Source organism: Chanodichthys erythropterus, chromosome 17 (assembly GCF_024489055.1).
Source record: "Chanodichthys erythropterus isolate Z2021 chromosome 17, ASM2448905v1, whole genome shotgun sequence".
NCBI classification, from domain to species: Eukaryota; Metazoa; Chordata; class Actinopteri; order Cypriniformes; family Xenocyprididae; genus Chanodichthys; species Chanodichthys erythropterus.
This window is the reverse complement of record NC_090237.1, coordinates 13,676,496-13,703,542: the sequence shown is the minus strand read 5'-3', so window position 1 is coordinate 13,703,542 and position 27,047 is coordinate 13,676,496. Positions and strand designations below refer to the sequence as shown.

Below are 27,047 nucleotides of genomic sequence, written 5' to 3'. Positions count from 1 at the left end.
GAGTGCACCCTATCCTTTCTCACTCTTTGCTAGCTCATCAAAAATGTATTACATTTCTATATAGCACCAATTACCTGCCATTGATTTATTTGCTGGGATTCCTAGTTCCAAGCTTTCCTTTGCATGTTAATAAACATGGTTTGGTTCATGAAGTGTTTTAAAGCGCTCAAGAAAACCTCATTAAGATCAGAATAAAACAGCTATTGGAAAATTGATAATGACAACTGACAACATTATGAAATAATAAAAAGATAAATCACTGTTGATATATGAATATCAAAATATATGTAATATATGGGGTGTAACGGTACACAAAACTCACGGTTCGGTACGTACCTCGGTTTTAAAGACATGGTTCGGTACGGATTCTGTATAGCAGGTGACGAGAAAACTAAGCATAATATTGCTTTTTTTATTATTAAACAGTGGTTTACTGAACAAATTGTGTTTTTGTCTTTAAATATATTAAATTAAATTATAACTAAATTTTCATAAGGATAAAAAAAAATTATCTTTGCTGATGCTATAAACTATGTAGGGAACCCTTATTTGAACATTATGCTACTATAATATTAAATATTAAGTTAACGGTGCCCAAAATATTAGCCTTAATTCAATTGCGCTTTTTATTTTTAGATATAATAAACACTCATAGAACAAATTGTATGCAAGCATGAAATTATAAAATTAAGTTTTACTCCAATTTTGTTGTTGAGATATAATCATTTATACACAGTGGCTGTCATTTCCATGACAGTTTATTTAAACAGGCTACAATCAAGACATCACTAAAAGGTTAAGTAACATATAATGAATATATGGGCTAATACAGGGCTAACAAGCTGTGGACACTAAATTCCATTTCTGAGGTAAAAACCATTGAAACACTGAATAAGCAATAACACAAGATGTTATATGTTTCAGTAAGTTGTACTGTATTTTTCAACATACCTTCAGATGTTCATTTAAGTTTATACTGTAACTAGTGAGGAAAATGATCTTGTTCACTTGTCCTCCGCGATGCCGGTTGAACTGAAGCGCCTGTACAGTGATCTGTCATGCCACACACATGCACCGAACCGAAAGCCCTGTACTGAAACGGTTTGGTACAATACGTGTACCGTTACACCCCTAAAAAATAGTAATATTGTGGTATTTTGCTACAATTTTAAATACATGTTTTCAATTTGATATATTTATAGATGTAATTTATTCCTGTGGTACAAAGCTGAATTTTCAGCATATCCAGTCTTCAGTGTCACATGATCTGCTCAAGAAACGGTTGTTATTATTATTATCAATGTTAAAAACAGTTGTGCTGCTTACTATTTATTAAAATTGTGATACATTTTTTCAGGATTATTTGATGAAATAGAAATCTGAAATTTGAAATAGAAATCTTTTGTAACCATGTAAAAGTCTTTACTGTCAAAATGTATAACATTTCTATATAGAAATTACATTCTTAAAAATTAAAGGGATAGTTCACCCAAAAATGAAAATTCTCCCTTTACTCACCCTCAAGTTGTTCCAAACCTGTATGAATGTCTTTGTTCTGCTGAACACAATGGAAGATATTTTGAAGAATGTTTGTAACCAAACTGTTGTGGGACACCATTTTTTTCCCATACTATGGAAAAAATAGAAGTCAATGGTGCCCCACTACTGTTGGAACAACACAAGGTGAGTAAATGATGACAAAAATTTTCATTTTTTCATTTTTCTTGTTTGCATGTTAATAAAAATGAATTGGTTCATCAAGTATTTTTAAAGGATTAGTTCACTTCAGAGTTAAAATATCCTGATAATTTACTCACCCGCATGTCATCCAAGACGTTTATGTCATTCTTTCTTCAGTTGATAAGCAATTAAGGTTTTGAGGAAGACATTCCAGGAGGACAGTTCATATAGTGGACTTTACCTGGGTACAACGAGTTGGAGGTCCAAATCGCAGTTTCAATGTAGCTTTGCTAGATAAGACCCTTATTCCTAGTCTGGGATCATGTAGAGACCTTTGAAGCTGCACTGAAAATAAAATTTGGACCTTCAACCCATTGTACCCTAGAATGTTCTCCTCAAAAACCTTAATTTCTTTTTGACTGAAGAAAGAAAGACATAAACCTTGGATGACATGGGTGTGAGTAAATTATCAGGAAATTTTCATTCTGAAGATTTCTCCAAAAAAAAAAAAAAAAACTCATCAAGGTCAAAATAAAACCACTATTGGAAAATTGACAATGTTAACTGACAACAACATTTATGAAATAAAAAACACAATGAATCACTGTCGATATGTCCCGTCAGAGCATTTCAAGGATGTGTTCATGTCATTCTTATGGAAGGCCGAGGATATTTGTAATCGTAATCTGAGGCACAGACACGGCAAGATCCTGATAAGATTTTCACTCCAAAATGAATCTCTACAGTGAAAGATCAGACGAGTGACAGAAAAGGATTTGACAAGCACAACCTGACAAGTGACAATGACGGCGAGGCACCGCAAGGCCACCGAGTCCACTATCTGCGTCGAGATCTTATTAGGGTTGCCCGCCCGCCTCCGCACGAGCCCCTGCACTTTACCCTCTTCCTGCTGTCTTTTTTAGCTCACGGACAGTAACATGCATCAGCAGCGTACTTAGACTCTCTCTCTCTCGCACACACACACATACACGTGAATGCACACGCACAGCAGGACACAGTGAAAATGTAGAAAAGGGTGAGATGGAGTGAGAACCCTGCAGCTCAGATGGGATACTGTACTGTACCTTGGAAATCGTTGATGGTGGTAGTGGTGGGTGGGGGGGTTGTGGTGAGAACATCTAGATGGAGAAAATGAAAACACACATAAGAGGTAATGAAAGAGAGAAGTCACAAAAGCCTTCATGGAAATATTGCATGTTAGTATGATAGAGAAATCTGAAAGAAGGAGAAACATCTCTTTACCAAGACCTCTTTTAAACCTGGGATTAACATTATTGGTCCTTAAATCTCAATTGGATACCACCAGAACACATTTAATGGACAAAACTCTTTACTTAATCTCTATTTTTGTTGTTTTCCATCCATGTAAGCTGTAGCCTACATAAAACAGATTCATATCTGTCATTTTGATGGAATGATTTGTATATTTTCCAACATGCTGTTCTTTTATCAGGACTTGTGATCTTCTCAATTTAATGAACAATATCCCGTTTCTTTTTTTCTAATCCTAGGAGGGGCAATTCAAAACTTTATTGTCTCCCATTTTCCTCACTTCTAAGGTTTATTAGCATCCTTTGGCTGTGGGAATGTTTCTAAAGTAGAGAAATGCAATAGAGCGCAACAGTGCCTGCCCACGTGTTAAGCCATCTTAGTTCCGGAAATATTTTTTTTCCATGGGGATTTCTTTTTTAAATCTTCATCAAAGAGTTCAAAGACAGGAACCAAACCAACCAGCTTGAAACAAATTGTGAAACAAAAATGTAATTGGAAATTATGGAAAGGTACAAGACTGTGTACTTAATGACTTGAATGAAGGAGTCAACTACAATCCCATGAAGCATTATGAATGATGTAATTGAATTAAAATTAATTATATTCAAATATTTGGGTCAGTAAGCATTTGTGATATTTTTGAAGTCTCCTATGCTCAACAAGGCTGCATTTATTTGATCAAAAATACAGTAAAATATTTCTCAATATTATTACAATTTCTTACTATTTGAATATTTTTCTTTTAAAATGCCACTTATTCATGTGATGGCAAAGCTGAATTTTCAGCATCATTACTCCAGTGTCTTCGATGTCACACGATCCTTCAGAAATCATTATAATATGCTGATTTGCGACTCAAGTAAAATTTCTTAATATTATCTATGTTGAAAACACTTGTGCTGTGCAATATTTGTTTGGAAATTGTCATGCATTTCTTTTTCAGGATTCTGAATGGAAAGTTTAAAAGAACAGCATTTATTTGAAATAGATTGTTTTTCTAACTATTTAAAAGTATTTACTGTCACTTTTGATCAATCTATAGCATCATTGCATTATTAGCATCATTGAATTATTAATTCCTTAAATTGACACAAAACTGTAAGTTATAAAAACACTTGAGATGCACTGAAATGAGTGCACAATACTACAATATATTCAAAAAATAAAGCATTTCATGACTGAAAAGTGTAAATGCAGACCACTAAAGAATATCCAAATACTATCCGGATGAAAAGTGGGCCTAAGACAGACAATAGCTCGTAAATGTCCCTGATTGAAATGGAAATGGCCTGTCATTTTGCTTTTACATGAAATTGCATGTCATCACAGTGGAGCATTGTCCTACAAAACATTGTTATTGAAATAGCTAAAGGCAAATTGGCTAGCTATAGATTTTTCATAAAATGTAATGTAAGAAAAATGTAAAGAAAATTACTTGAATTGAAATGATGGGCTTGCTTCCTGTAACAATAGAATATGATGGCTTAAGTCATATAGAATTAGACGCCCAAGCAATGGTATAAAGCCTGCATTTGAATGGGCTTGACACTGGTCGACACAAGCCGTGTGATTAAACAAAACACACTTTGCCAAAGGCTTTGTTCAGACAGGCAGCAAAAATCCAATGTTTTGGCATATCTGACTCAAATCCGTTTAGTTGTTTTGTTTGTAGACAGAACAGGGAAAAAAACCACACATGAAATCCGATGTTTACAAAGTGATCCAAACCACATCCAATCCGATTAAGACTTTTTTTGAAATGCGTTCAATCGTCATTCGAGACAACGCGTAGTAAGTGCGCAATACTGTCTGCAGCTGTGTCCGAATACACTGTATAATGAATGAGCGAATAAATCAGCGGTTTTGGATGCAGAACTTGCATGAATGTGCCTTGTGATTTCAGCATTGCGGTGAGATGCCGTGATGGATGTGAGCAGAGGCAAAATTTCCAGTTTTCCATCCTCTCCTTCCGCACTGACAGCTGTTGTGTGAGAAAGTCTCACAGCATCTTGCTGATGCTTACATCATTGCTGCAGCAACTGAGGTAGATGTTCCAGATATTTACTTACATGGCCCAAACGAACGGATCAGATTTCATGCCTTGCAAAGTGAAAGTATGGATGGTCAGTTCTAAAGTTTGCATCTGAAAAGCAGGATTTATGTGCAGTGTGAACCAAAGCGGCCCAGCAGTTCTACACCCTACAAAAAGCACTCGACATGATTCAAATCTTTCAGACAGATTTCCAATCATGCGGCGAGTATGAAAACGGGAGAAAGAGAAAATTACATTACGAGAATCATTTATTAATAAACACACAGTCATATTGGATACAGCCTTCGCACAATCAGCGGAATAATGGGCCGCTGGCAAATGCGTCCGAGCTATTGTACTGTGGCTGTGCAATGTGACTATCATTCCACTTTTTAGCACAGATACTCAGGCTCCTTGCTGGGGAACAGTCGCAGCAGGCAAAATTGGCTGGCTGTCTCCATCACTTTATTGTCTGTGCTCCATCAAAAGATCTCAGTAGGAGCCCAAACACTTCCCAACTAATGATAAAACATCAAGGACAGGATAATGTCTCTGAATGTAGATGCTGGGAGACGCTTCGCCTGATGAAAATATTTCAGGGATTGTGCGCACCGTGACCGATCGCAGACGGGTTTTGGAAATGTCATAGTCCCGTGGCTGAAATTGTGCATGCAGGGGATACGGCTAACACAAAGGTCTGAATAGGATGTGGCATGCATAATAGTCAAGCAAACAAGAATTTTCCATGGGCAATTTGCAGGCTGGGTGACTCCTGGCTCGACGTTATGAGCGGTGAGATGCGAATGTGTTTGGACGTGCAATATTTCCATTTGTATGTGAAGGACGGAAATATGAAATTCCAATCACGCGGTGAGAAAATGGACGATACGAGTACTTATCGCAAGCGGGATTGCCCTGACAACACTTTGTGAGACGTGTCCTCATAAAATCCACTGGCTCTGTTCCATAGTCTCTTAGCAATGCTGAATGTGTTGAATCTCTGGGTAATGGTACAGATTTGAGCTGAGCCGGCATGAGTCAGGCAGACCTGCTTTTCTTTTGTGTTATTTATGAGGAAAAGATCACACCAAGATACCTCTGCAATTATTGTGATTCTTATTGACAATAATCTTTATTGAATGCATAAACTGAAACTGACACATTTTCACATCACCAATAAATTCTTGGTGTGACTTACAGGACCTGCCTGATCTGGTACCGTATATACACTATTTAGGCATAACATTAAGACCACCTTCCTAATATTTTGTTAGTCCCCCTTTTGCTGCCAAAACAGCCCTGACCCATCGAGGCATGGACTCAACTAGACCCCTGAAGGTGTGCTATGGTAACTGACACCAAGATGTTAGCAGCAGATCCTTTAAGTCCTGTAAGTTGCGAGGTGGGGCCTCCATGGATCAGACTTGTTTGTTCAGCACATCCCACAGATGCTCGATTGGATTGAGATCTGGGGAATTTGGAGGTCAAGTCAACACCTCAAACTCATTGTTGTGCTCCTCAAACCATTCCTGAACCATTTGTCAAAGTAACATCCACATGAATGGCAGGACCCAAGGTTTCCCAGCAGAACATTGCCCAAAGCATCACACTGCCTCCGCCGGCTCGCCTTCTTCCCATAGTGGTGCCATGTGTTCTTCAGGTAAGCGACGTGAGAAAACGTGATTCATAAGACCAGGCCACCTTCATCCATTGCTCCGTGGTCCAGTTCTGATGCTCACGTACCCACTGTTGGCGCTTTCGGCGGTGGACAGGGGTCAGTATGGGCACCCTGACTGGTCTGCGTCTATGCAGCCCCATACACAACAAACTGTGATGCACTGTGTATTCTGACACCTTTCTATTAGAACCAGCATTAACTTCTTGAGCAATTTGAGCTACAGTAGCTCGTCTGTTGGATCGGACCCCACGGGGAACATTGGCCACCCATGACCCTGTCGCCGGTTCTCCACTGTTCCTTCCTTGGACCACTTTTGATAGATACTGACCACTGCAGACCGGGAACACCCCAGTCGTCTGACCCAGTCGTCTAGCCATCACAATTTGGCCCTTGTCAAACTCATTTTTCCTGCTTCAAACACATCAACTTTGAGGACAAAATGTTCACTTGCTGCTAAATATCCCACTTGCTAATATATCCCATCCACTAACAGGTGCCGTGATGAAGAGATAATCAGTGTTACCCGTCAGTGGTCATAATGATATGCCTGACTAGTGTATATACAAAAGTCAGTTCTGATCTCAAATATGATTGGCTGAGAGCCTTTTCAAGCCATGCGATATTCTACCAATATCACATGGAAACCATTTCACAATTTGTATCACTCTGCTTATTTCTGCCAGATCTATTCTGGAAGTATTTCTCATAGCGAGTGTCAATGGTGAAGGAGCAAGTACACTTTTATTGTGTTATGGAATGTAGTTTAAAGAGTTTTTTTTTTTTTTTTTTTTTTTAGAAGAGTCATTTAGACCTCAAATATGTGATTTAAATATAATCATAGTGCCTATTCAAAATTTGTTTAGATGTTTTCAGAGCCGTCAGATCTTATTTTAAATATTTTACATTAAATATTTGTTTAATGTGATCTTTTTTGAGGTTTGAAACCATCCTAATAAGTTTGGAGTCTTTTTTTATGTTTTTTTTGCACAAATACATTTTAAGGCAGAAAAAAAGATTCTTATAGCAACTATTACTATTATTACAAAACATTAAACAGTTCTACTTGTGGTCCCTGATCCAGGAAAATGAAATCCCTCGATTGCATGATAAATTATATGCTAATGTATGAAAAGCCTTAAACATACACAATGGCTCCCTTTATGTGGTATATCAGTGTTATTCTCAATGTCAAATGTACTATGCTGTCACTGCAGAAATTAAAGCGGTTGAAAGGCTGTCTAATACTGTCAAATATACAGTACACAGCGTTTATACTGTGTATTAGCAGTCTTGACAGAAACTTTGGCTTCGTATCAAACATAACAGAGTAGCTCTAGTCATTCAGAGTGAGAGACAGTCAAGGAAAAACAGATAAGATTGTATGTGGCACGCCGTGACTCCGAGTCTACATTTGTATTTTAACAAGAGTGGATGTTACATGGGTTTGGCTGAGCGAACATCTCCCAAAGGAGCCTGAATATGGAGGTTAATGCTGGACATGGTCTGTGTCGATACTTATTCTCTCCCAACAGGCCTTCGCACAGAACATCAAGTGACTGTAATTGAAACACACACAATTCCCACTGGGAGAGATGTTGGTTAAAAAGAGTGGTAAATAACAGCACTGCCAACCTAGATGTAGGTGGAAACAGGTTTAAAGGTTTAAACACACACATATTAAAGTCTGTCAGATGTGTATGGCAAATTCAAAAAGAAAAATACCATACGATAGCCTGAATTTTATGTTGTTATGAAAATGAATATAGCTGTAATGTAAACGATATATGGTCATAAATGAGAATGCAATCAATAAACAATGAAAAAAATGCATATTATTACATTAATATTATACTAATATTAATATAATAATATTAAATTAATACTAAACGCACATTATGATACTATATTAGATTTATATTATTATAATATACTAATGTTAATGATATAACATACATTTTCAATATGTCAATGTGATTTACTCTACGGACATCTATAATAATAATAACAATTTCTGCAGGCAACATTCATTTGCCAGTAGGTGGCGACAAGTGACACTGTTTTACCAAGTCATAGAATCATTCATTCAACAAATTCGTTCAAACAGATTGACGCCAGGGATGCCAAATAAATGACTTAATGAGTGAGTCACTGAATCATTCACTCAAACTATTAGTTCAAAATTTGTGTTCATTTAGGATATGTGAATATAATATAATATCTTTTATAATTCTAATATAATTCCTATTAATAAATGAACCACAGTCCAACATCATAAATAAAAGGTCAACGATTAGTTGATATTGATAAAGATGTTGATCCAGGAACATACCCTTCTTATTTGAATCATATAAAGCATTACTTATCATAATCCACTCACTGGCAACTCAAAACAATTGAACAGCACAATTTAAAAATAGAGACAGACTAAAAAGCAAACATGCAATTAGCTGGACTAGATTGATTAGCTCCAGCAACAAATTAAATGCACTGCCTGAACTACACCTGCAAGCAATATTCCACTGTGAATGCTATACTTAAAAAATGCAGACATGGGTGTTAATAGATACACACTAATTAAGCTGGATTCCATGATTAGTTGGGGAAATCAATTCTCCTGTGAGCACCAACATGTATTTAGCTATTTTCGTTGTATTTTAGCATGCTTTAGGTCAACATAAGAAGCCTCAGATGTAATTAAAAGCTCTTATTAACACATTCAAACCTCTACAGCTTTATAAATACTTTCACTTTGCATATTGTTTTCTGTTAATGAAGAGTAATGAGTCACTGATGGATTTGCAAGATTCAAACTACATTTACATCAAAGACGAAATGTAACTCAGGGGACATATGGATAATACAGCAAAAATACAAAATACAAAAAGGATTGTGCTTGAATTCAATGTCAAGGCTGCAGACCTTGAGCATCCAATATGACGTGCCGATTCCTTAAGTGTCACATATTCCCAACTTCCAAATCTCCAGACAATTTAAACAACTTCATTATAATGATAAATGCTGATAAACGTACATGAATTGCATTAAAGAAGTACCTGATCAGCAGGTTTTGCTGTCAGTGGACCAATCCTGTGGGCAAAATCACCTATCTGGAAAATCTAGTGTGTATCTCTCTGAAGGAAAAAGACCATGAAGTGAACTGAAAATTTACTGGAAAAAGTACTTGCTATAGAATAAGACTACTCTATGTCCTCTTCCAAGTAAAAGTACATCCAAAAAAACCTACATAAGTGACCTAGTTTAAAGAACTGGGACAATTGATCTTTAGTGTTTTAGTACTGGCAGAAGGTACTGCTAGGTCTCCGTAGAGGAATATTCGGCAATGTTCATAAAAGCTTAAAGTTCCATTTAGTTTGGAATGTGCAGGGAACATTGCTTTTAGTTTCTTTCAACTTTCTTCTTGTTTACCTAAAATGCACACTTCTTTTTACTGTATATCTGTGCTTTCATATCACAAAAAAGAGATGCTGGGCAGCCAAAGGGTGAACATGTAGTGAAAGGAGGTTAAGTGTCTTGCTCAAGGGCACAATAGCTAATAAAAATGGTTCTGGAAGGACTTAAGCCTTGGTCTTGGTCTGAGCCACCCACCACCACTAGAACCGGGATCAAGTTGGATTTTAACCCTGTAGCTCTTCACCCTGAAAAATACTTATGAAGTCATGACACAGACATCCCCTGGAACGGTGCAGTTACATCACATTTACCAAAGAGATGATATTACTTCCGTCTTTTTCTTGAACTGGAGTTGACTTTAGCTGTATATCAAAAAGCTTTAAAACTAGATTTGCAGCCCAATATGATTTGGACTAGAAACAGGAACAAAGGGATATAAAAGGGAGTAGCAGAAAATAGAAAAATGTGATAAGGCGTGTTATTCTAATGTTCAAAGATAATATCGTTACAAATCAAACAAAGCCTATACTGTGCACTGACTGTAATATTAGATTTGTCAGGTAACCTAAAAAAGTGCTAGCATCTAAATTAACTTTTTTTAATCGTGTCAAAAATACTATTAAATTTGACTGAATCAATCAAACTTATTTTTAAAGGTCAGATCAGGTAGAAATTGTGTTCTCTACACAAATATTAAGCAGCACAACTGTTGTCAACATTGATAATATTACGAAATTTTATTTGCACGCCAAATCAGCATATTAGTCTGATTTCTGAAGGATCATGTGACACTGAAGACTGATGCTGAAAATTCAGCTTTGCATCACAGGATTCAATTACATTAAAAAACAGTTCTTTTAAACTGTAATAATATTTCACAATACTACTGTTTTATTATATTTTTTATTAAATAAATGCAGCCTTGGTGAGCAAAAGACTTTTTTTTCAAAAACCATTAAACATCTTTTAGAACAACGTTTGTGCATTTATATTATTATTATATATTTGCTGTATATGCATTTAGATATTTATTTTAATGAAACGGTCTAACTTTTTAAATTGTTTTGCATTTGAGAACGTGTTTTCTAAAACATTCAGTAAATCCATAAAATATATTTCATTTCTTATCAGACAGAAATAATACCCTGCCTATTTTTTTTATATAATTATTAGTATGACTTCCGTTGTTTCCATCCAATTCCAATTCCAAGTCTGAAAACGAATAAAGTGAATGTCCTTTTTTCAAGCAAATTAATATACGTGCCAGAGGCATCGGTAACACGGGATGGGTTTTCACTCTTAGCACCTACGCTACAGTCTTATCAGGTTGCGACATGTATCGGTCCCTTTGCTAATTCACATTAGCCTTCAAAAACATTTGATCCTACATCAGAAATGTCCCTTTGGTGAAGGCCATTAATGCAGTAATGGAGAAAACCTTACACTGCTGCTATTGTCTTGGCATGCCTAGTGTTTCTCTAGTATTACACAACACACTATCTGTGATTTTAGGAAATAAGCATATGCTACAACCTGTTCAAAACAAGCGAACGACAAAACAAAGCGAAAGGAGCCGGAAGCATTTGCTCAACACAAATCACTGCTTTACTGTGGCAGTAAAAGGAAATGCTCTGTAGCAAAAGCAAAGCTGCCATCCCCCTAGGAGAAGCATTAAAAGTAACTCTGACAGGCTGTAGAAGTATAGTGTGCCCAGGATTATCAAGCAAGGAGAGGTCTTTCCACTTGTTGAAGTCCTCTGAGGTAGGGCATGCTCAACAATTGCAGCATAAATTGATTTAGAAATGCACCACAAGACAATGATTTTATTTACTGCAAAGCATAAGCGATTTGGGCTGTACTAAAGAGAAAAAAGAAACTCTCAGGGTAACACTACAAATGCATATAATTTCCATTATAATAAGGTTTTTTATGGCTGAACATAATTTGCAAAGTCCTTACTCACATATTACACAATACTGGGGAGATTATAACTAAAAACTGCCACTTATATGAAGCCAGACAGCAATAAATCTCCTCTTTTCTGAGACGCCTACGCGGCGCAAATAGAACCAGACTCCTCGAGCCTGTGAAAAGAGAGGAAGTAGTGTAATCAGCAGGTGGTGCTCGCTCAGGTACAGGCGACAGACACTGAGCTGGAACTGGAACCGCTTCCAGGCATGAGATGCAAGCAAACTCTCCCATCTGCAGATGGGACGCTGATGACATCATTCCCAAACACCTGCCTCTGATATCAGCATTATCAGAGGCCAATAACTGCGGCGACAAACACCTCAATGACGAGCCACCCTCTTCCATCTCTTCAGGCTAATGTCTTTAGCTCAACAAGACAGCCTGTAATAGCTGCAGCTGGCGGACTGTTAGCGGTCCCGAACACAACCTGCTTTAAACAATAACAACACTTCAATTCTTCTATAGCAAAGCAAAGCTTTGTTAAATCCCAGGCTTCAAGTGCCACTGTCATAGCAATTATTGCCTGGGCTTTGAAAAATCCAGCTGTCAGCCCTTGTTAAGGATTAAACATGTGCTAAACACAATGCACTTCCTGTGTTAATAAGACTAGTACTATGAAAAACTCAAAGCGTATTAACCCTCTATTGCATGCATTATGAAAACAATGTTGAAAAAGACATGTTTGATTCACTTGTCTTGCTTAAAATGGACCTAATTAGTAAAATCAAAAACAATTTTAGGACGGGATGGCTTCTTTTTAGGTGAGCTTTGCAACACTTCAAATAAATTATTCAAAGACAGGTTTTTACTCATTTAAATATTTTCGAGCGACATTTTTTTTTATTTTTTTTTTACTGTTGCAGTCCAAAAAAATGTTAAAAACTGTGAATGACAAAACTATGAAACCGTTTTATTAAAATATATATATTTTTAAATTTTATTTAAATGCTAAAAAGGCTGAAACTTCCATAAAACAAAAACATTCTAAAATAATAACTGCAATATAGTGGATCCATATTCACTACATTCATATGCATTCCACTGTCGCACAGTGTTGCTTCAGGGCAACAAACATATTCAAGCAATTCCTCAAAACATACAAATAATTTATCTAGTTCTAAATGTTTTAAAATAAAGCCTACTCACCAAGAAATATGAATCATATTTTTGATGGATGAAATCAATAAAAATGCTTTATTGAAGGCAGTATTCTAGAGCAAAAACGTATGTCCTCTACATGGGTGAATTACGCCAGAAAAATATGGCGTGTGACCAAAAAAAAAAGGTTTTTACTGGCTTATCCTAAATCATCCATTCATTATTATCCATTTTATTGGCATCAAGTGAAGAAAACCCAGAGACAACATTGTGCAATAAAGGGTTAAACAGTTCTGTCTTATGCAAAACATCAAACAACTGAGTTAAATACAGAGCTGTAGCTTTGAACCAGGATATATATGTGGAACTTAACTTGAAACACTTAAGATACAACACAACATTACGTGCACACATCAAGGGCTTCTTGTCCAGACACAGATTAAGCCACGACCTAGACTCACATTAAAAACTAACCATTAACTGTGTCATTTTGTCTAAGGCTATAAAGTGAACTGTCTGGGAAACTCTGCTCTCACGGATTATTGTTTACTGATGCAGATTAAGTTCAAGTACATACCATATACATAAAGGATGTAATCATCATAGGCTTCTCCCACTAAGTTAGATGCCACACAGCGGTATGTTCCGTTGTAGGACTTGTTAAGGTTTTCGATGAAGAGATCAGAGCCAGTAATCACGGCGTGGGAGGGGAAATCATCATCCACTTTGAGCCAGTTAATTTGATGAGGCCTGTAAAACATCAGAGTAATCATTTAGTGCTCAGTGTGAAAATGCTCAGACAGAGGCAGAGAGGATAATGCGCTTTATTCAGGACAACGTTAGCACTGCTGTAAAATTGCCACCTGTGCAAACAAAACGCACATGATGCTATTAAAGCTAGCTATCTATAAGAAGCGATAGATAGATAGATAGATAGATAGATAGATAGATAGATACATTTTAGAATCTATCTATCTATCTATCTATCTATCTATCTATCTATCTATCTATCTATCTATCTATCTATCTATCTATCTATCTATCTATCTATCTATCTATCTATCTATCTATCTATCTATCTATCTATCTGTCTGTCTGTCTGTCTGTCTGTCTGTCTGTCTGTCTGTCTATCTATCTATCTATCTATCTATCTATCTATCTATCTATCTATCTATCTATCTATCTATCTATCTATCTGTCTATCTATCTACTGTATCTGTTGCATGTCCTGATTTTGCCGAGTTAGACAGAAAAGGGAAGTCGTGGCCTAATGGTTAGAAAGTCGACTGGTAACCCGATGGTTGTGCGTTCTAGTCTAATCCCAGCAGGAAATGACTGAGGTGCCCTTGAGCAAGGCATTTAGTTATAACCATATCCCTACCCCTAAACATAACCCTACCCATAAGGGAACTGATATGTGAATAACACTGATGTAGCGGCATCTTACCCTGGATATAGGCCTAAACTTGACATAATCTGGAAACTTGTCCCTCAAATCTGATTGGTTGATTATAATGTTGTTCCAGGATCAACAACAATGTTGATCCAGGAACAGATCAATCAATCAATCAATCAATCAATCAATCAATCAATCAATCAATCAATCAATCAATCAATCAATCAATCAATCTATCTATCTATCTATCTATCTATCTATCTATCTATCTATCTATCTATCTATCTATCTATCTATCTATCTATCTAGCTATCTATCTATCTATCTATCTATCTATCTATCTATCTATCTATCTATCTATCTATCTATCTATCTATCTATCTATCTATCTATCTATCTATCTATCTACTGTATCTGTTGCATGTCCTGATTTTGCAGAGTTAGACAGAAAAGGGAAGTCGTGGCCTAATGGTTAGAGAGTCAACTGGTAACCCGAAGGTTGTGCGTTCTAGTCTCAATCACAGCAGGAAATGACTGAAGTGCCCTTGAGCAAGGCATCTAACCCCCAACTGTCCACTGTTTGTAGTGTGTGTGTGTGTTCACTACTCCTAATGTGTGTGTACGGACTGGATGGGTTAAATGCAGAGGACAAATTCTGAGTATGGGTAACCATATTGGCCAATCAATCAATCAATCAATCAATCAATCAATCAATCAATCAATCAATCAATCAATCAATCAATCAATCAATCAATCAATCAATCAATCAATCAATCAATCAATCAATCAATCAATCTATCAATCTATCTATCTATCTATCTATCTATCTATCTATCTATCTATCTATCTATCTATCTATCTATCTATAAATACAAAATATCACTACCAAACCACATACCTATTTGCATACCTGTCTATATATCCAAGTTATTCTTTTTATCATCTCTTATTATCTGCACGATAAAGCAACCAAACAAATTCATACGAAATGAGTAAAGTGGCCCGAGGGCCCTGTGTTGGACTCACTGCGGTTTTCCTTTAGCTTTGCATGTCAGCTCAAGATTTTCTCCTTCTCTGGTCAAACCCTCTGGGAATTCCACTATAATCTTCACTTCTGGTTTATCTGTGCAATGAACACAAAGACACAAACACACTCATTTTCAGTTGCATTGCAGTACATTGATTCAGCTTGGTACCCTTGAACCTATTGTATCTATCTAATTATCATTCTAAAGCCACATACCTGCCTCTCAGTCTGATTAGAAAACATCCCCGGCAGGTTTGGACATCATTTTTGCACTCACACTTATACATTTATGTGTATTATGTATTCATTCTTAATACAAAGACCTGTATAATGAAGGCAGCGGATCTTAGCTGCTATTCTGGGCTTCACTGTTCACGTTACACTATATTAAGTCAACCCAGTGAGCCTAAAAGAGTGCGAACATGACAGTACGAGATTTTTATAGCTTGCGTAAAGCGCAAGAGGAAGGATGACACTCCTATGAATTTAAACAGTCAATTTAACAGTACTGTAAGATGTTTTTTTCTTTTTCTCTTTTATCTATGTTAGTCAAAATGTCAAGCTGTTACAGTTGAGCTGATCCCTCCTGCCTTTTCTTTTCAAAGGTCACCCTGAGCAGTCAGCTATCTGAATAAATTAATATTCTGCCAAGATTACAAAAGGGTAGGTTAACCTTTCCAGGACTTCCCGTGCCACAAAAAAAGCGTGCAGCAAACCCTCTTAATCAATGCATTATTTGGCGGACAGAATTTCATGCTTACGCATAACAAGACAAGGTCTGTTTTAATTAAAGCAAATGCCTTGACCTCGCCCGGGTTAAAAGGCACAGTTCACCCCAAAATTAATTTTCCGTTTTTATTTACTCACTTGATTTCTTTCGTACCAAACCAGTGTTACTTCATTTCTTCTGTGGAACATATAAAAATGGATCTTTTTCATACAATTCATAGTGACCAAAGCTAAAACCGACACATAAAAATTTAAAAAGTACCATTAGAATAGTCCATATGATTCATGCACTATATTCCACTTCTTATGATTTCACACAATATCTTAAGGAGACATTTAACCTGTTATTCACATAATCTTCCCCTCCAGTGAACTGTAAACACTGACCAGATCACTGAGTCACTGAATTGAACTCTGATTCATGAACACATTGTTAAGTCTGAAAGAAAAGGTTCAATGAAAAGAATCGGCTCACTGAAAAATGATTCGTTACTGATCTGAACTCAAAGATCAGTGAATAATAACAAATTTCAGAGTGTTCTTCAGCATAAAGCTATAATATGATTTAAAATATAGAGTATGAGTTATATTGACTACTTTAATAGTGTTTTTTTTTTTTGGTGTTTATCATAATTTTTGGGGCACAAATTGTGTTCTAGGCTTCACTCATGTTAATTTCCTTATAAACGGTCTAATTGTGTAACAAAAGGTTCTTTCAGTCATTACAATGACAGTAAAAAACAAATTCCAAATGTGACATGAGGCTGAATCATTTTCAGTTTTGGGTGAACTATTCTTGTAAAGCAAATGTCTGGCATTCATTTCTTTATCAACTGTCTAATTGCATAACAAAAGGTCTTAAGTTCATTAACAGCATCAGTCAAATTGACTGCCACATGTAGGAGGGAAGGGCATGCTATTTTACAGCTGAAAGTTTTCTTCCTATCTTGAGATGACTCACACTGCACTTCCAGGTATTTCTGGGCCTGGAAGTCCTTCACGGCTGGGTGGTCAATGATGCAGATGACGGCCACTCCATCGTCCTCCTTAGAGACGGTGAGCCTGAGCCGGCTGGTGACAGTGAACATCCTGTCGTATAACTCCTCGACAGTCGCCTCACCTGGGAACGGCCGCAAGAGTGACATGTCAGCCATAACAAGCGAGCTCCCTCCATTCCGGCCTGCTCATAATAACACAGTGTCACAGTGAGAGGGAGGAGGGTCATGAAGAATGATACCATCACCTCCAGACAAATATCACATTCATTTATTGTGAGATGCAGGTCTTATAAGTGCACACTGAACAGTCATGTTTAATACAGCGTGCATAGGGCGCATTCTGAGCCATGTGTGTGATGTCCAAACATCATAACAGGACATAAAACACAGGGTTGCATGACTATGGAGGACCAAATTACTCAAAATGAAATAATTAAATAATTAATTCACTTATTAAATAAATCACTAAATAAATGTATCAATTTATTTTGTAAAATTCCATGAAAACACAATGTTTATTGTTTAATATATTTCACAATATCCTCTTTCACACACTTTTATTGTGTTTAAATATATATTTTTTGTTCATAATTAAATGTGCTTTTTCAAAAAGCTGTTTTTCGTAATAATATGCTGCATTTTTGACGAATCATGTATTTCCAAAGCACAATTTTCCCAAAGATTCTTTTCATAATAATAGAGGACATTTCACAAATGCCAATCAAAAGGCAGTGGGTGGTGCTTGGCGCTAATTGGTTTAAAGTTGGAGAGCGGACAGACACGACAAATCGATCTTCATGTGGTTGGTAGCCTTAGTTACAGAACGCCATGTTCCACCCTCATCATTTTTTTTTCTCCTCATTAAAATCAAATGTTCAGCAATGATTGTATATCAAGAGCGGGAACACATTTGTGTGCATTTTGTTTTGTGATTTCACTGGAAAGAATAGACCCTCCGCAGTGGCATTAGCGATAGATCGACACCCGTGCTTGTCTGTGTGAAGACTGTGCATGAACCAAAATAGAACGTTCCACCACTGATAACAGCGGCAACGAACATTCAGCATGATATCAAAATCAACACATTCCTGCGCCAGATCGCCTCTTTTTAACACAAATGAATGTCAACTGGATATATTTCATTTGCATTAGGTATATATACGTACAGTGAGAAAAAAAAAAAAAAGAAAAAGAAAAAAAAGTGGTAGGGACAATATCGACCCTGGCAAAATGTGGTGGGGACATCACATGTCCTACTTGCAAATTATGCCTGTCATGTAACTACTCACCTTCAAAAACCATGCATTCAGTGCTGGTAAAGTGTTCCATGTGTAGGCTAGTCATCATTTTCTAGATCCTTTGATAAACTCACTTATTGCCACTAGCAGATCCCTTATGTTGTCTAATCCAGATAACAGAGCATCACCAAACAAAACATTCCCTTCTACTTCATCTGCAAATGAAAGCAGTGCATTTTTAACTTGATTAAGTCCTACAGCCATATTCATTCCCAAGGATTGTTCGAGATGCATTGGCGCTGTGCAGGCCGATCGCATTATGCGTTTGGAGAGCATGACTCATTATGCTTTCGAATCTCTCTTTCATGGTACATTGATGCATATCGTACAGTGCCGATGCATATCGAACGTTCAGTTCACCTCGCCAGACCTAAGTACACTCTAAAAAATGCTGGGTTAAAAACAACCCAAGTTGGGTTGAAAATGGACAAACCCAGCGATTGGGTTATTTTAACCCAGCAGTTGGGTTAAATGTTTGCCCAACCTGCTTGGTAGTTTTACTTAACTCAACTATTAGGGTTAAAAATTACAGTATTGCTTACTTAAAATGAACCCAAAATATCTTGAAAATTAACATTTATTAATATGTTTAATAAATGAACATTTTAATTTCATTTTAGATTCATTTTAAGTCAGCCATATAGTCATTTTCAAACAATAGTTGGGTTAAATAAAACTACCCAGCAGGTTGGGCAAACATTTAACCCAACAGTTGGGTTAAAACAACCCAATTGCTGAGTTTGTCCATTTTTTAACCCAACTTGGGTTGTTTTTAACCCAGCATTTTTTAGAGTGTATTTCATCCAAAAGGATTAGCCAATTAGCGCCAAGCACTGCCCACTGCCTGTTGATTGGCATTTGTGAAATGTCCTCTATTATTATGAAAATAATCTTTGGGAAAATCGTGCTTTGGAAATACATGATTCATCAAATAGTTGTCATTCGTAAATTCAGCATATTAGTTGAACTTGGTCTTATCTTGCAAAACGATTGGTCATTTTCGAAAAAAATACAACTGTATGCTTTATAAACACAAAATATCCCCTTGAACGTACTTCTGGTTTCCGCATTCTTCAAAGCGCTTACGCTGTATGTCCTACGCCTTCCCCAGTCTACTTACGGAAAAAAACTAAACTGGCCGCGTTTGTTCCGTTCCGTAAGTAGAATAGGAAAGGCGTAGGACATACAGCATAAGCGTTTTGAAGAATTCGGAAACCGGAAGTACGTTCAAGGCGATATTTTGTTTATAAAGCATAAACAGATGTATTTTTTTTAAAAATGACCGATTGTTTCGCTAGATAAGACCCTTATTCCTCATCTGGTATGGTTTAAAGCCCTTTGAAGCTGCACTGAAACTGTCATTTTGACCTTCAACCGTCTGGAGGCCATTGAAGTCCACTATATGGAGAAAAATCCTGGAATGTTTAATTTCTTTTCTTTTCTATAATCTGATATGTTTAGTAGAAAAAAAGTAAGACAAGTTGCGTAGAAGAAAAGTAAGACAATGCTAATTTAAACTCATAAAATATCCTTTTAAAAATGTCAAGGAAACTTTTGATACTGTTGGTGTTTTTGTGCACCTGTTTCAGTATTTTTTTGTTGTTGGTTAAATGTCTTTATCTGTAGTACTGAGTCATTCACATGCACTACATGCAGGTGTTGAACTTAATAAAGAGCTTGTTCATCGCTGGCAAATGATAGGATGCATTTGCAGGTTTGGCTTCAAATGATTGCAAGTAAATATTCAGCTTCATCTAGCACTCTTTTTGTTCTCTGTGTTTTAAAAAATCCATTTTACTGTTTTAATGAATGAGAAACTGCTTCAAACGATTCAGTGTGTGAGCGAACTGTCTGAAACATGCCTTGATTGTTCAAACATTGATAGGGAAAATGTAACAGCACTGCCTTGCAACTTAAAAATATAGTATTGATACCAATAAGGGGTGATGCTAGCCTCTTGCCACTGTGAAACGTAGTTTAAACTAATTGCTTAGCTATTTGTAGAACCCAACACTGCTGCTCATTTTCAGTATTTGAAATGAAGCAGAAATAAAAGATTAATATTAGATGAAAAACAGTTATTCTAACTGAAATAAGTTTAAGTGCTAAAATTACTAAATCTGAAATAAAAATGAATAATAACAATGGCAAAAGCACATAATTACGAAGGATGATCAGGACATGTGACCATGATGAATTCATATGAAGCAGCCTAGAGGTCAGTAGCTGTCTGCGGGGTTACTGCCCATCGTGTTAGCCCTCATCCTAAGACAATTTCTAAACTCAAGGGCATTGAGCTAATTGCAGCACAGAGTATGACAGTTTACTTGGACCTAATGAAGTGGGAAATAATTACAGCTTGGCACTGACCTATAGCTCATCTTTCTTCTCTGCTGTCAGCGCATACTAAGACACTGTTATAAAAAATACAAGAGTAACTGTATGTCAATGACATTTTAAGGCCTATGATGATAAGTTTCTTTCAGTCAATGAGCCCACAAAGATTCTTCATCGAGGATCATACTAATTTTGTAATTTCTAAAAGATTTTTATTTTTTTTTTCACAATAACCATTATTTCCCCATAATAGGAAAAGATGTTCCCCTCATGGCAGACCATGTTCCCTGTTACAGTTTAATTGTACTGTACTGCATTTACTGTGGTTACCATGGTAAATTCAACACTGGAAGTTATATATGATCTCTGAATGTTCACTTAAGGCAGGAACACACCAAGCCGATGCCGACGTACTAGTGCCGACGAAAGCAGACTGTGGGGTTGGCTCACGTCAGCAGCGTCTGTGTCCAAAGTTGCCCTGACACACCAAACCAACGCTCGACAGCCAACGGCCAAATAGCACATCAGTTCTGCGCCTGCGTGAGATGAAATGCCTTTCCAAACCAGCAGGTGGCAGTATCTGAACAGCCAATCAGAATGATCAGATGGCCCGACGGACCGACGAGCTCCGACGCCGATTCAACATTTCAAATCAGCCGAAAAAAAGGCGACAAGGACCAACTTCAGCCGACGGTGCGGAACACACTGAGAAAACTTAGAACAAAAACTGCCAGACGGCCGACCGTCGGCTTGGTGTGTTCCTGCCTTTGGACCAATCAATGGACCAATCATTGATTTATTATAAGTAATAATATATATGCATCATACTATTTTAGCTATTTTATATATTATTTAATTTAAGTATTGATTAGGATTATATCATTATATTGTTTGTATCAATATTTTTTATTGTTAACTAAATTTAAAAATATTAAATCAATAGTTCACCCAAAAATTCAAATATCTTCTTTTGTGTACAGCAGGAGAAAGAAATTCATACAGGTTTGAAACAACTTGAGGGTGAGTAAATGATGACAGAATTTTCATTTTTAGGTGAACTATCTCTTTCAAAATGTTTTTGGTAATTGAAATATAGCTGAAATGAAATAAAATGTAAATATTACATGAAAACATAAACTAAAATTAGAAATGTTCCCTTGGCAACTAACTAAAATAGATGTTTAACTTAAAAAAAAAAAATAAAAAAATTAAGTTAAATAGAAATATTTAAAAATCAAAAACTAATACAAATGACAAAAGCACAAAATTATTACTAAAACAAACTAAAATTAAAATGAAAGTTGAAAGAATAAATAAATATATATTATATATATAAAACTCAATTAAAATATTAATAAACACTATGATGGTATATAAATAATAATAAAATAACACTGGTTCATACAAACCCCATTCCAAAAAAGTTGGGACACTGTACAAATTGTGAATAAAAACAGAATGCAATGATGTGGAAGTTTCAAATTTCAATATTTTATTCAGAATACAACATAGATGACATATCAAATGTTTAAACGGAGAAAATATATCATTTTAAGGGAAAAATAAGTTGATTTTAAATTTCATGGCATCAACACATCTCAAAAAAGTTTGGACACGGCCATGTTTACCACTGTATGGCATCCCCTCTTCTTTTTATAACAGTTTGCAAACATCTGGGGACTGAGGAGACAAGTTGCTCAAGTTAAGGAATAGGAATGTTGTCCCATTCTTGTCTAATACAGGCTTCTAGTTGCTCAACTGTCTTAGGTCTTCTTTGTTGCATCTTCCTCTTCATGATGCGCCAAATGTTTTCTATGGGTGAAAGATCTGGACTGCAGGCTGGCCATTTCAGTACCCGGATCCTTCTTCTACACAGCCATGATGTTGTAATTGATGCAGTATGTGGTCTGGCATTGTCATGTTGGAAAATGCAAGGTCTTCCCTGAAAGAGACGACATCTGGATGGGAGCATATGTTGTTCTAGAACTTGTATATACCTTTCAGCATTGATGGTGCCTTTCCAGATGTGTAAGCTGCCCATGCCACACGCACTCATGCAACCCCATACCATCAGAGATGCAGGCTTCTGAACTGAGCTCTGATAACTTGGGTTGTCCTTGTCCTCTTTAGTCCGGATGACATGGCGTCCCAGTTTTCCAAAAAGAACTTCAAATTTTGATTCATCTGACCACAGAACAGTTTTCCACTTTGCCACAGTCCATTTTAAATGAGTCTTGGCCCAGAGAAAAAGCCTGCACTTCTGGATCATGTTTAGATATGGCTTCTTTTTTGACCTATAGAGTTTTAGCCAGCAACGTTGAATAGCACGGTGGATTGTGTTCACCGACAATGTTTTCTGGAAGTATTCCTGAGCCCATGTTGTGATTTCCATTACAGTAGCATTCCTGTATGTGACGCAGTGCCGTCTAAGGTCCCGAAGATCACGGGCATCCAGTATGGTTTTCGGGCTTGACCCTTACGCACAGAGATTGTTCCAGATTCTCTGAATCTTTGGATAATATTATGCACTGTAGATGATGATAACTTCAAAATCATTGCAATTTTTCTCTGAGAAACTCCTTTCTGATATTGCTCCACTATTTTTCGCCGCAGCATTGGGGAAATTGGTGATCCTCTGCCCATCTTGACTTCTGAGAGACACTGCCACTCTGAGAGGCTCTTTTTATACCCAATCACGTTGCCAATTGACCTAATAAGTTGCAAATTGGTCCTCCAGCTGTTCCTTATATGTACATTTAACTTTTCCGGCCTCATATTGCTACCTGTCCCAACTTTTTTGGAATGTGTAGCTCTCATGAAATCCAAAATGAGCCAATATTTGGCATGACATTTCAAAATGTCTCACTCTCAACATTTGATATGTTTTCTATATTCTATTATAGTTTATGAGTCATCAATTTAATCAATTAGTTATTATAGTTTCTAATATAAGTTTATGAGATTTGTAAATTATTGCATTCCTTTTTTATTCACAATTTATACAGTGTCCCAACTTTTTTGGAATCGGGTTTGTACTGCAACTACATAAAAATATTTTTAGAAACAAGATATGATTTAAATTATTATACCAGAGTGGGTGTAACAGCAAGCTATTATTTAATTATTAAATATAACATTTATGGCAAAACATTCACAAACAATATATGATAATTGGTAAATAAATTCTAAGATGATTCAAAATTCTGCTCTATACCTAATATTAATATCCTCCAAAGCATTATAATCAATGACGATTCAAGCAATATGTAATGACACCAGAGTTTGTGTGGTTCAGATTAACACTTTTTAATTAGAAACCAGTCATTATTACCTTAATGTGTGATTTCTGTGATCCTAACTGCGTACCAGCTATTATTTGATTTATTTAGCATATGAAATCTTTTGCCTTAGGACACTGTCTGACTCCTTTCACTGCAGTTAATGAAGCTGTGATGTTTGTAATCCATAAACAGTTGACACATTAAACTTAGATTCTGCTTAAGCGCACCATATCATCTGCCATATTTGCCTCTGTTTCCCCAGGTAGTCTATCTGAATGTTATTCAACAGTCCCACCCTGCTGTCTAATGGAGAAAAGCTGTTTATAAGCACATTAACCAGCCTGCACATTCACTCTTTTATGCCAGCCAGCACTGCCTTAACCAGTGAGAACTAATATGTGGGCAGCATTTGCTGAGTGGGAGGTAAACAGTTGGAGTTCATTCAAAGCTACTTATTTAAGCTTGACTGAAAAGCACAAAAAAAAAACTCTTTTAGAGTCCTACGTGTTGAGCTCTTCTTGTCAATTCACTGGATATACCATCTGAAGACTTAAGTGAAAGTCAATATGAAGTCAGAATCCTAAACCATGGTGTGTTGTGTGCAGATCAGAGACATCACTAATCACAGCAAACTTATCTACACAATCTTCCTTGAATCTGAGTCAGACCTTGCAGTGGTTGGTCTCCTTTCATCCATTTGATGGTGGAAGCAGGTTTGCTGCCCATGGCGGTGCAGGTTATCTCGGTCTCATTCCCCTCACTCACGATTTCCTCGCGGGACTCTAAGATTGGGTTGCCTGGTGGAACTGGCAGAAGATCAACAGCAGGATTAGAGATGGTGCGACAGCTCTTCTGTATTGGATCAATGTTTTTTATCTGTGTGCTTGCTAAAGGACAAACTGTTGTTTTATTAAGATCAGCTGATGACTATCGAGAACTTTAAGAAATAGTTCACCTAAAAATAAAAATTCTGTCATTAATTACTCACCCTCATGTCGTTCCAAACTCATATTTGTTCATCTTCGAAACACAAATGAAGGTATTTTTGATGAACTCTGAGAGCTTTCTGTCCCTCCATTGACAGCTACGCAACTACCACTTTCAAAATGTTCATAAAGAGATCATAAAACTGATCCATATGAATTGAGCAGTTTAGTGACATGATCACTTTATATGATGAACAGATTGAATTTAGGCTTATATTCACATTCATCAACTCACACATCACTTATGGTAAACAGAATCTCAAGCATGTTTGCTTGATGCATGCAAGAACCAATGAGGTTCATTCTCGTGTTACGCAGCACGTTTGAGATTCCGCAACAACCAATGAGGTTTGTTCTCACGCATCACGCAGGTTCGGTTGAGCTTCTGTTTATGTTCGCTGATCAATGTTTATATGTGAATAAAAGACAAAATGAAATCTGTTCATCATATAAAGTGATCAAGTCTCATCAGTAAATTTGGACTAAACCATCCAATTCATATGGATTCATTTGATGAACTTTTTGAAGCGTCAAAGTATCAGTTGCGTAGCTGTCTATGAAGGGACAGAAATAACTCAGATTTCATCAAAAAGATCTTCATTTGTGTTCCGAAGACGAACGAAAGTCTTAAGGATTTGGAATGACATGAGGGTGAGTAAATGATAACAGAATTTTCATTTTTGGATGAACAATCCCTTTAAATCAGTAATAAAGCACACACAGTGCAAATGTGATGGAAAAGTTGTTGTTATTGAGCCAATCTTTTTTTTTTTTTTCTAATCATTCTATCTGAAAACACCCTATGGTCTATGTTTTGGTTTGGATACTGGTCTCCAGCATGGAAGGCTGGTGTGCTGGTGTCCCCACCAGGCTTTTTAACAAGCTCTACCAGCAAGACTTCCTTGGTTTCTCGCAAGGTTTCTACCTCATCCCACCTAAGCATGTTAGGGGATTGACACTGTCGCCTGTGGCTTCCTCAATGGGGTTTGTAAGGCGCTATTCTTTGCAGAGCTTCTTTGGAACAATATGTGTTGTAAAAAGTGGTACACAAATATATAAATATTAGGTATACATATATAATTACATATATAGTTCTTTGTTTAGGGGTAAAAAGAAGTTCGAAATTGCTTTGCAGCAATATACGGTTAGCGAACATCCCTACGCTGCTGAGAGCGACATTTAGAAGAATACGTAAATATGTGCTGCTCTCTTTCTTTTCAATAACAATATAAACAAACGACAGCAGTGAGAAAACAGCAGTTAAGAAAGAATCTGGTAATAGCGATGCTCTGCAATTCCACACTCCAGTCAAGTGAAATCATGTAAAGCACTTTTTATACAACAGAATGCTTTAAACCAAACAGCTTTACAGTATTAAACATGAAAAAAGGTGTCAGTGTTGCTTTCAATTAGAATTACTCTTCAGTTTCTACTATAAAGCAGCTCTCGAGTGTTTATGTTTTCATTCGCCGATGTCTGACCTCGACGGACTCAACAGAGGAAATGAACAGAAGAAGATTTCCACGTCAAAGAGGGCACACCTACAAATTACGTAATCGCCATGAACCAATAGTTCAAAGGTGTTTACAAGCTGGAGCAAACATTTTGGGAAAACTGTATTTGGCAAGCTGTTTCAAACTCCTGAAACAAACTCCAAAAGACATCACACCAGTTTGTTCTTCAATTTCGTTTGAAGTATATGGGGGCCTTTAAGATGATAAACAGCCACGAACCAGATTTTTTTCAGCTATCCCTACGGAAAAAATAGGTCTCCCAGCGTGGTCAAGCAGGTCTGTTGGCTGGTTTGAGAAGTTGTTTGGGTACTTTGGGTT

The 27,047-nt window shown here is 36.7% G+C and overlaps 1 protein-coding gene across 1 annotated transcript in view; it reads right to left on the bottom strand.

Annotated features, from left to right (window-relative positions):
- Positions 1-27,047, bottom strand: part of cadm1b (cell adhesion molecule 1b) — a 200,264-nt gene that overhangs the window by 30,484 nt on the left and 142,733 nt on the right. The window contains exons 5-8 of the mRNA XM_067365703.1: positions 24,898-25,035; positions 17,277-17,435; positions 15,586-15,682; positions 13,741-13,913 (exon numbers count right to left, since the gene is read on the bottom strand). Of these exons, the coding sequence (XP_067221804.1) occupies positions 13,741-13,913; positions 15,586-15,682; positions 17,277-17,435; positions 24,898-25,035 (567 nt within the window). The remainder of the gene's footprint in view (positions 1-13,740; positions 13,914-15,585; positions 15,683-17,276; positions 17,436-24,897; positions 25,036-27,047) is intronic.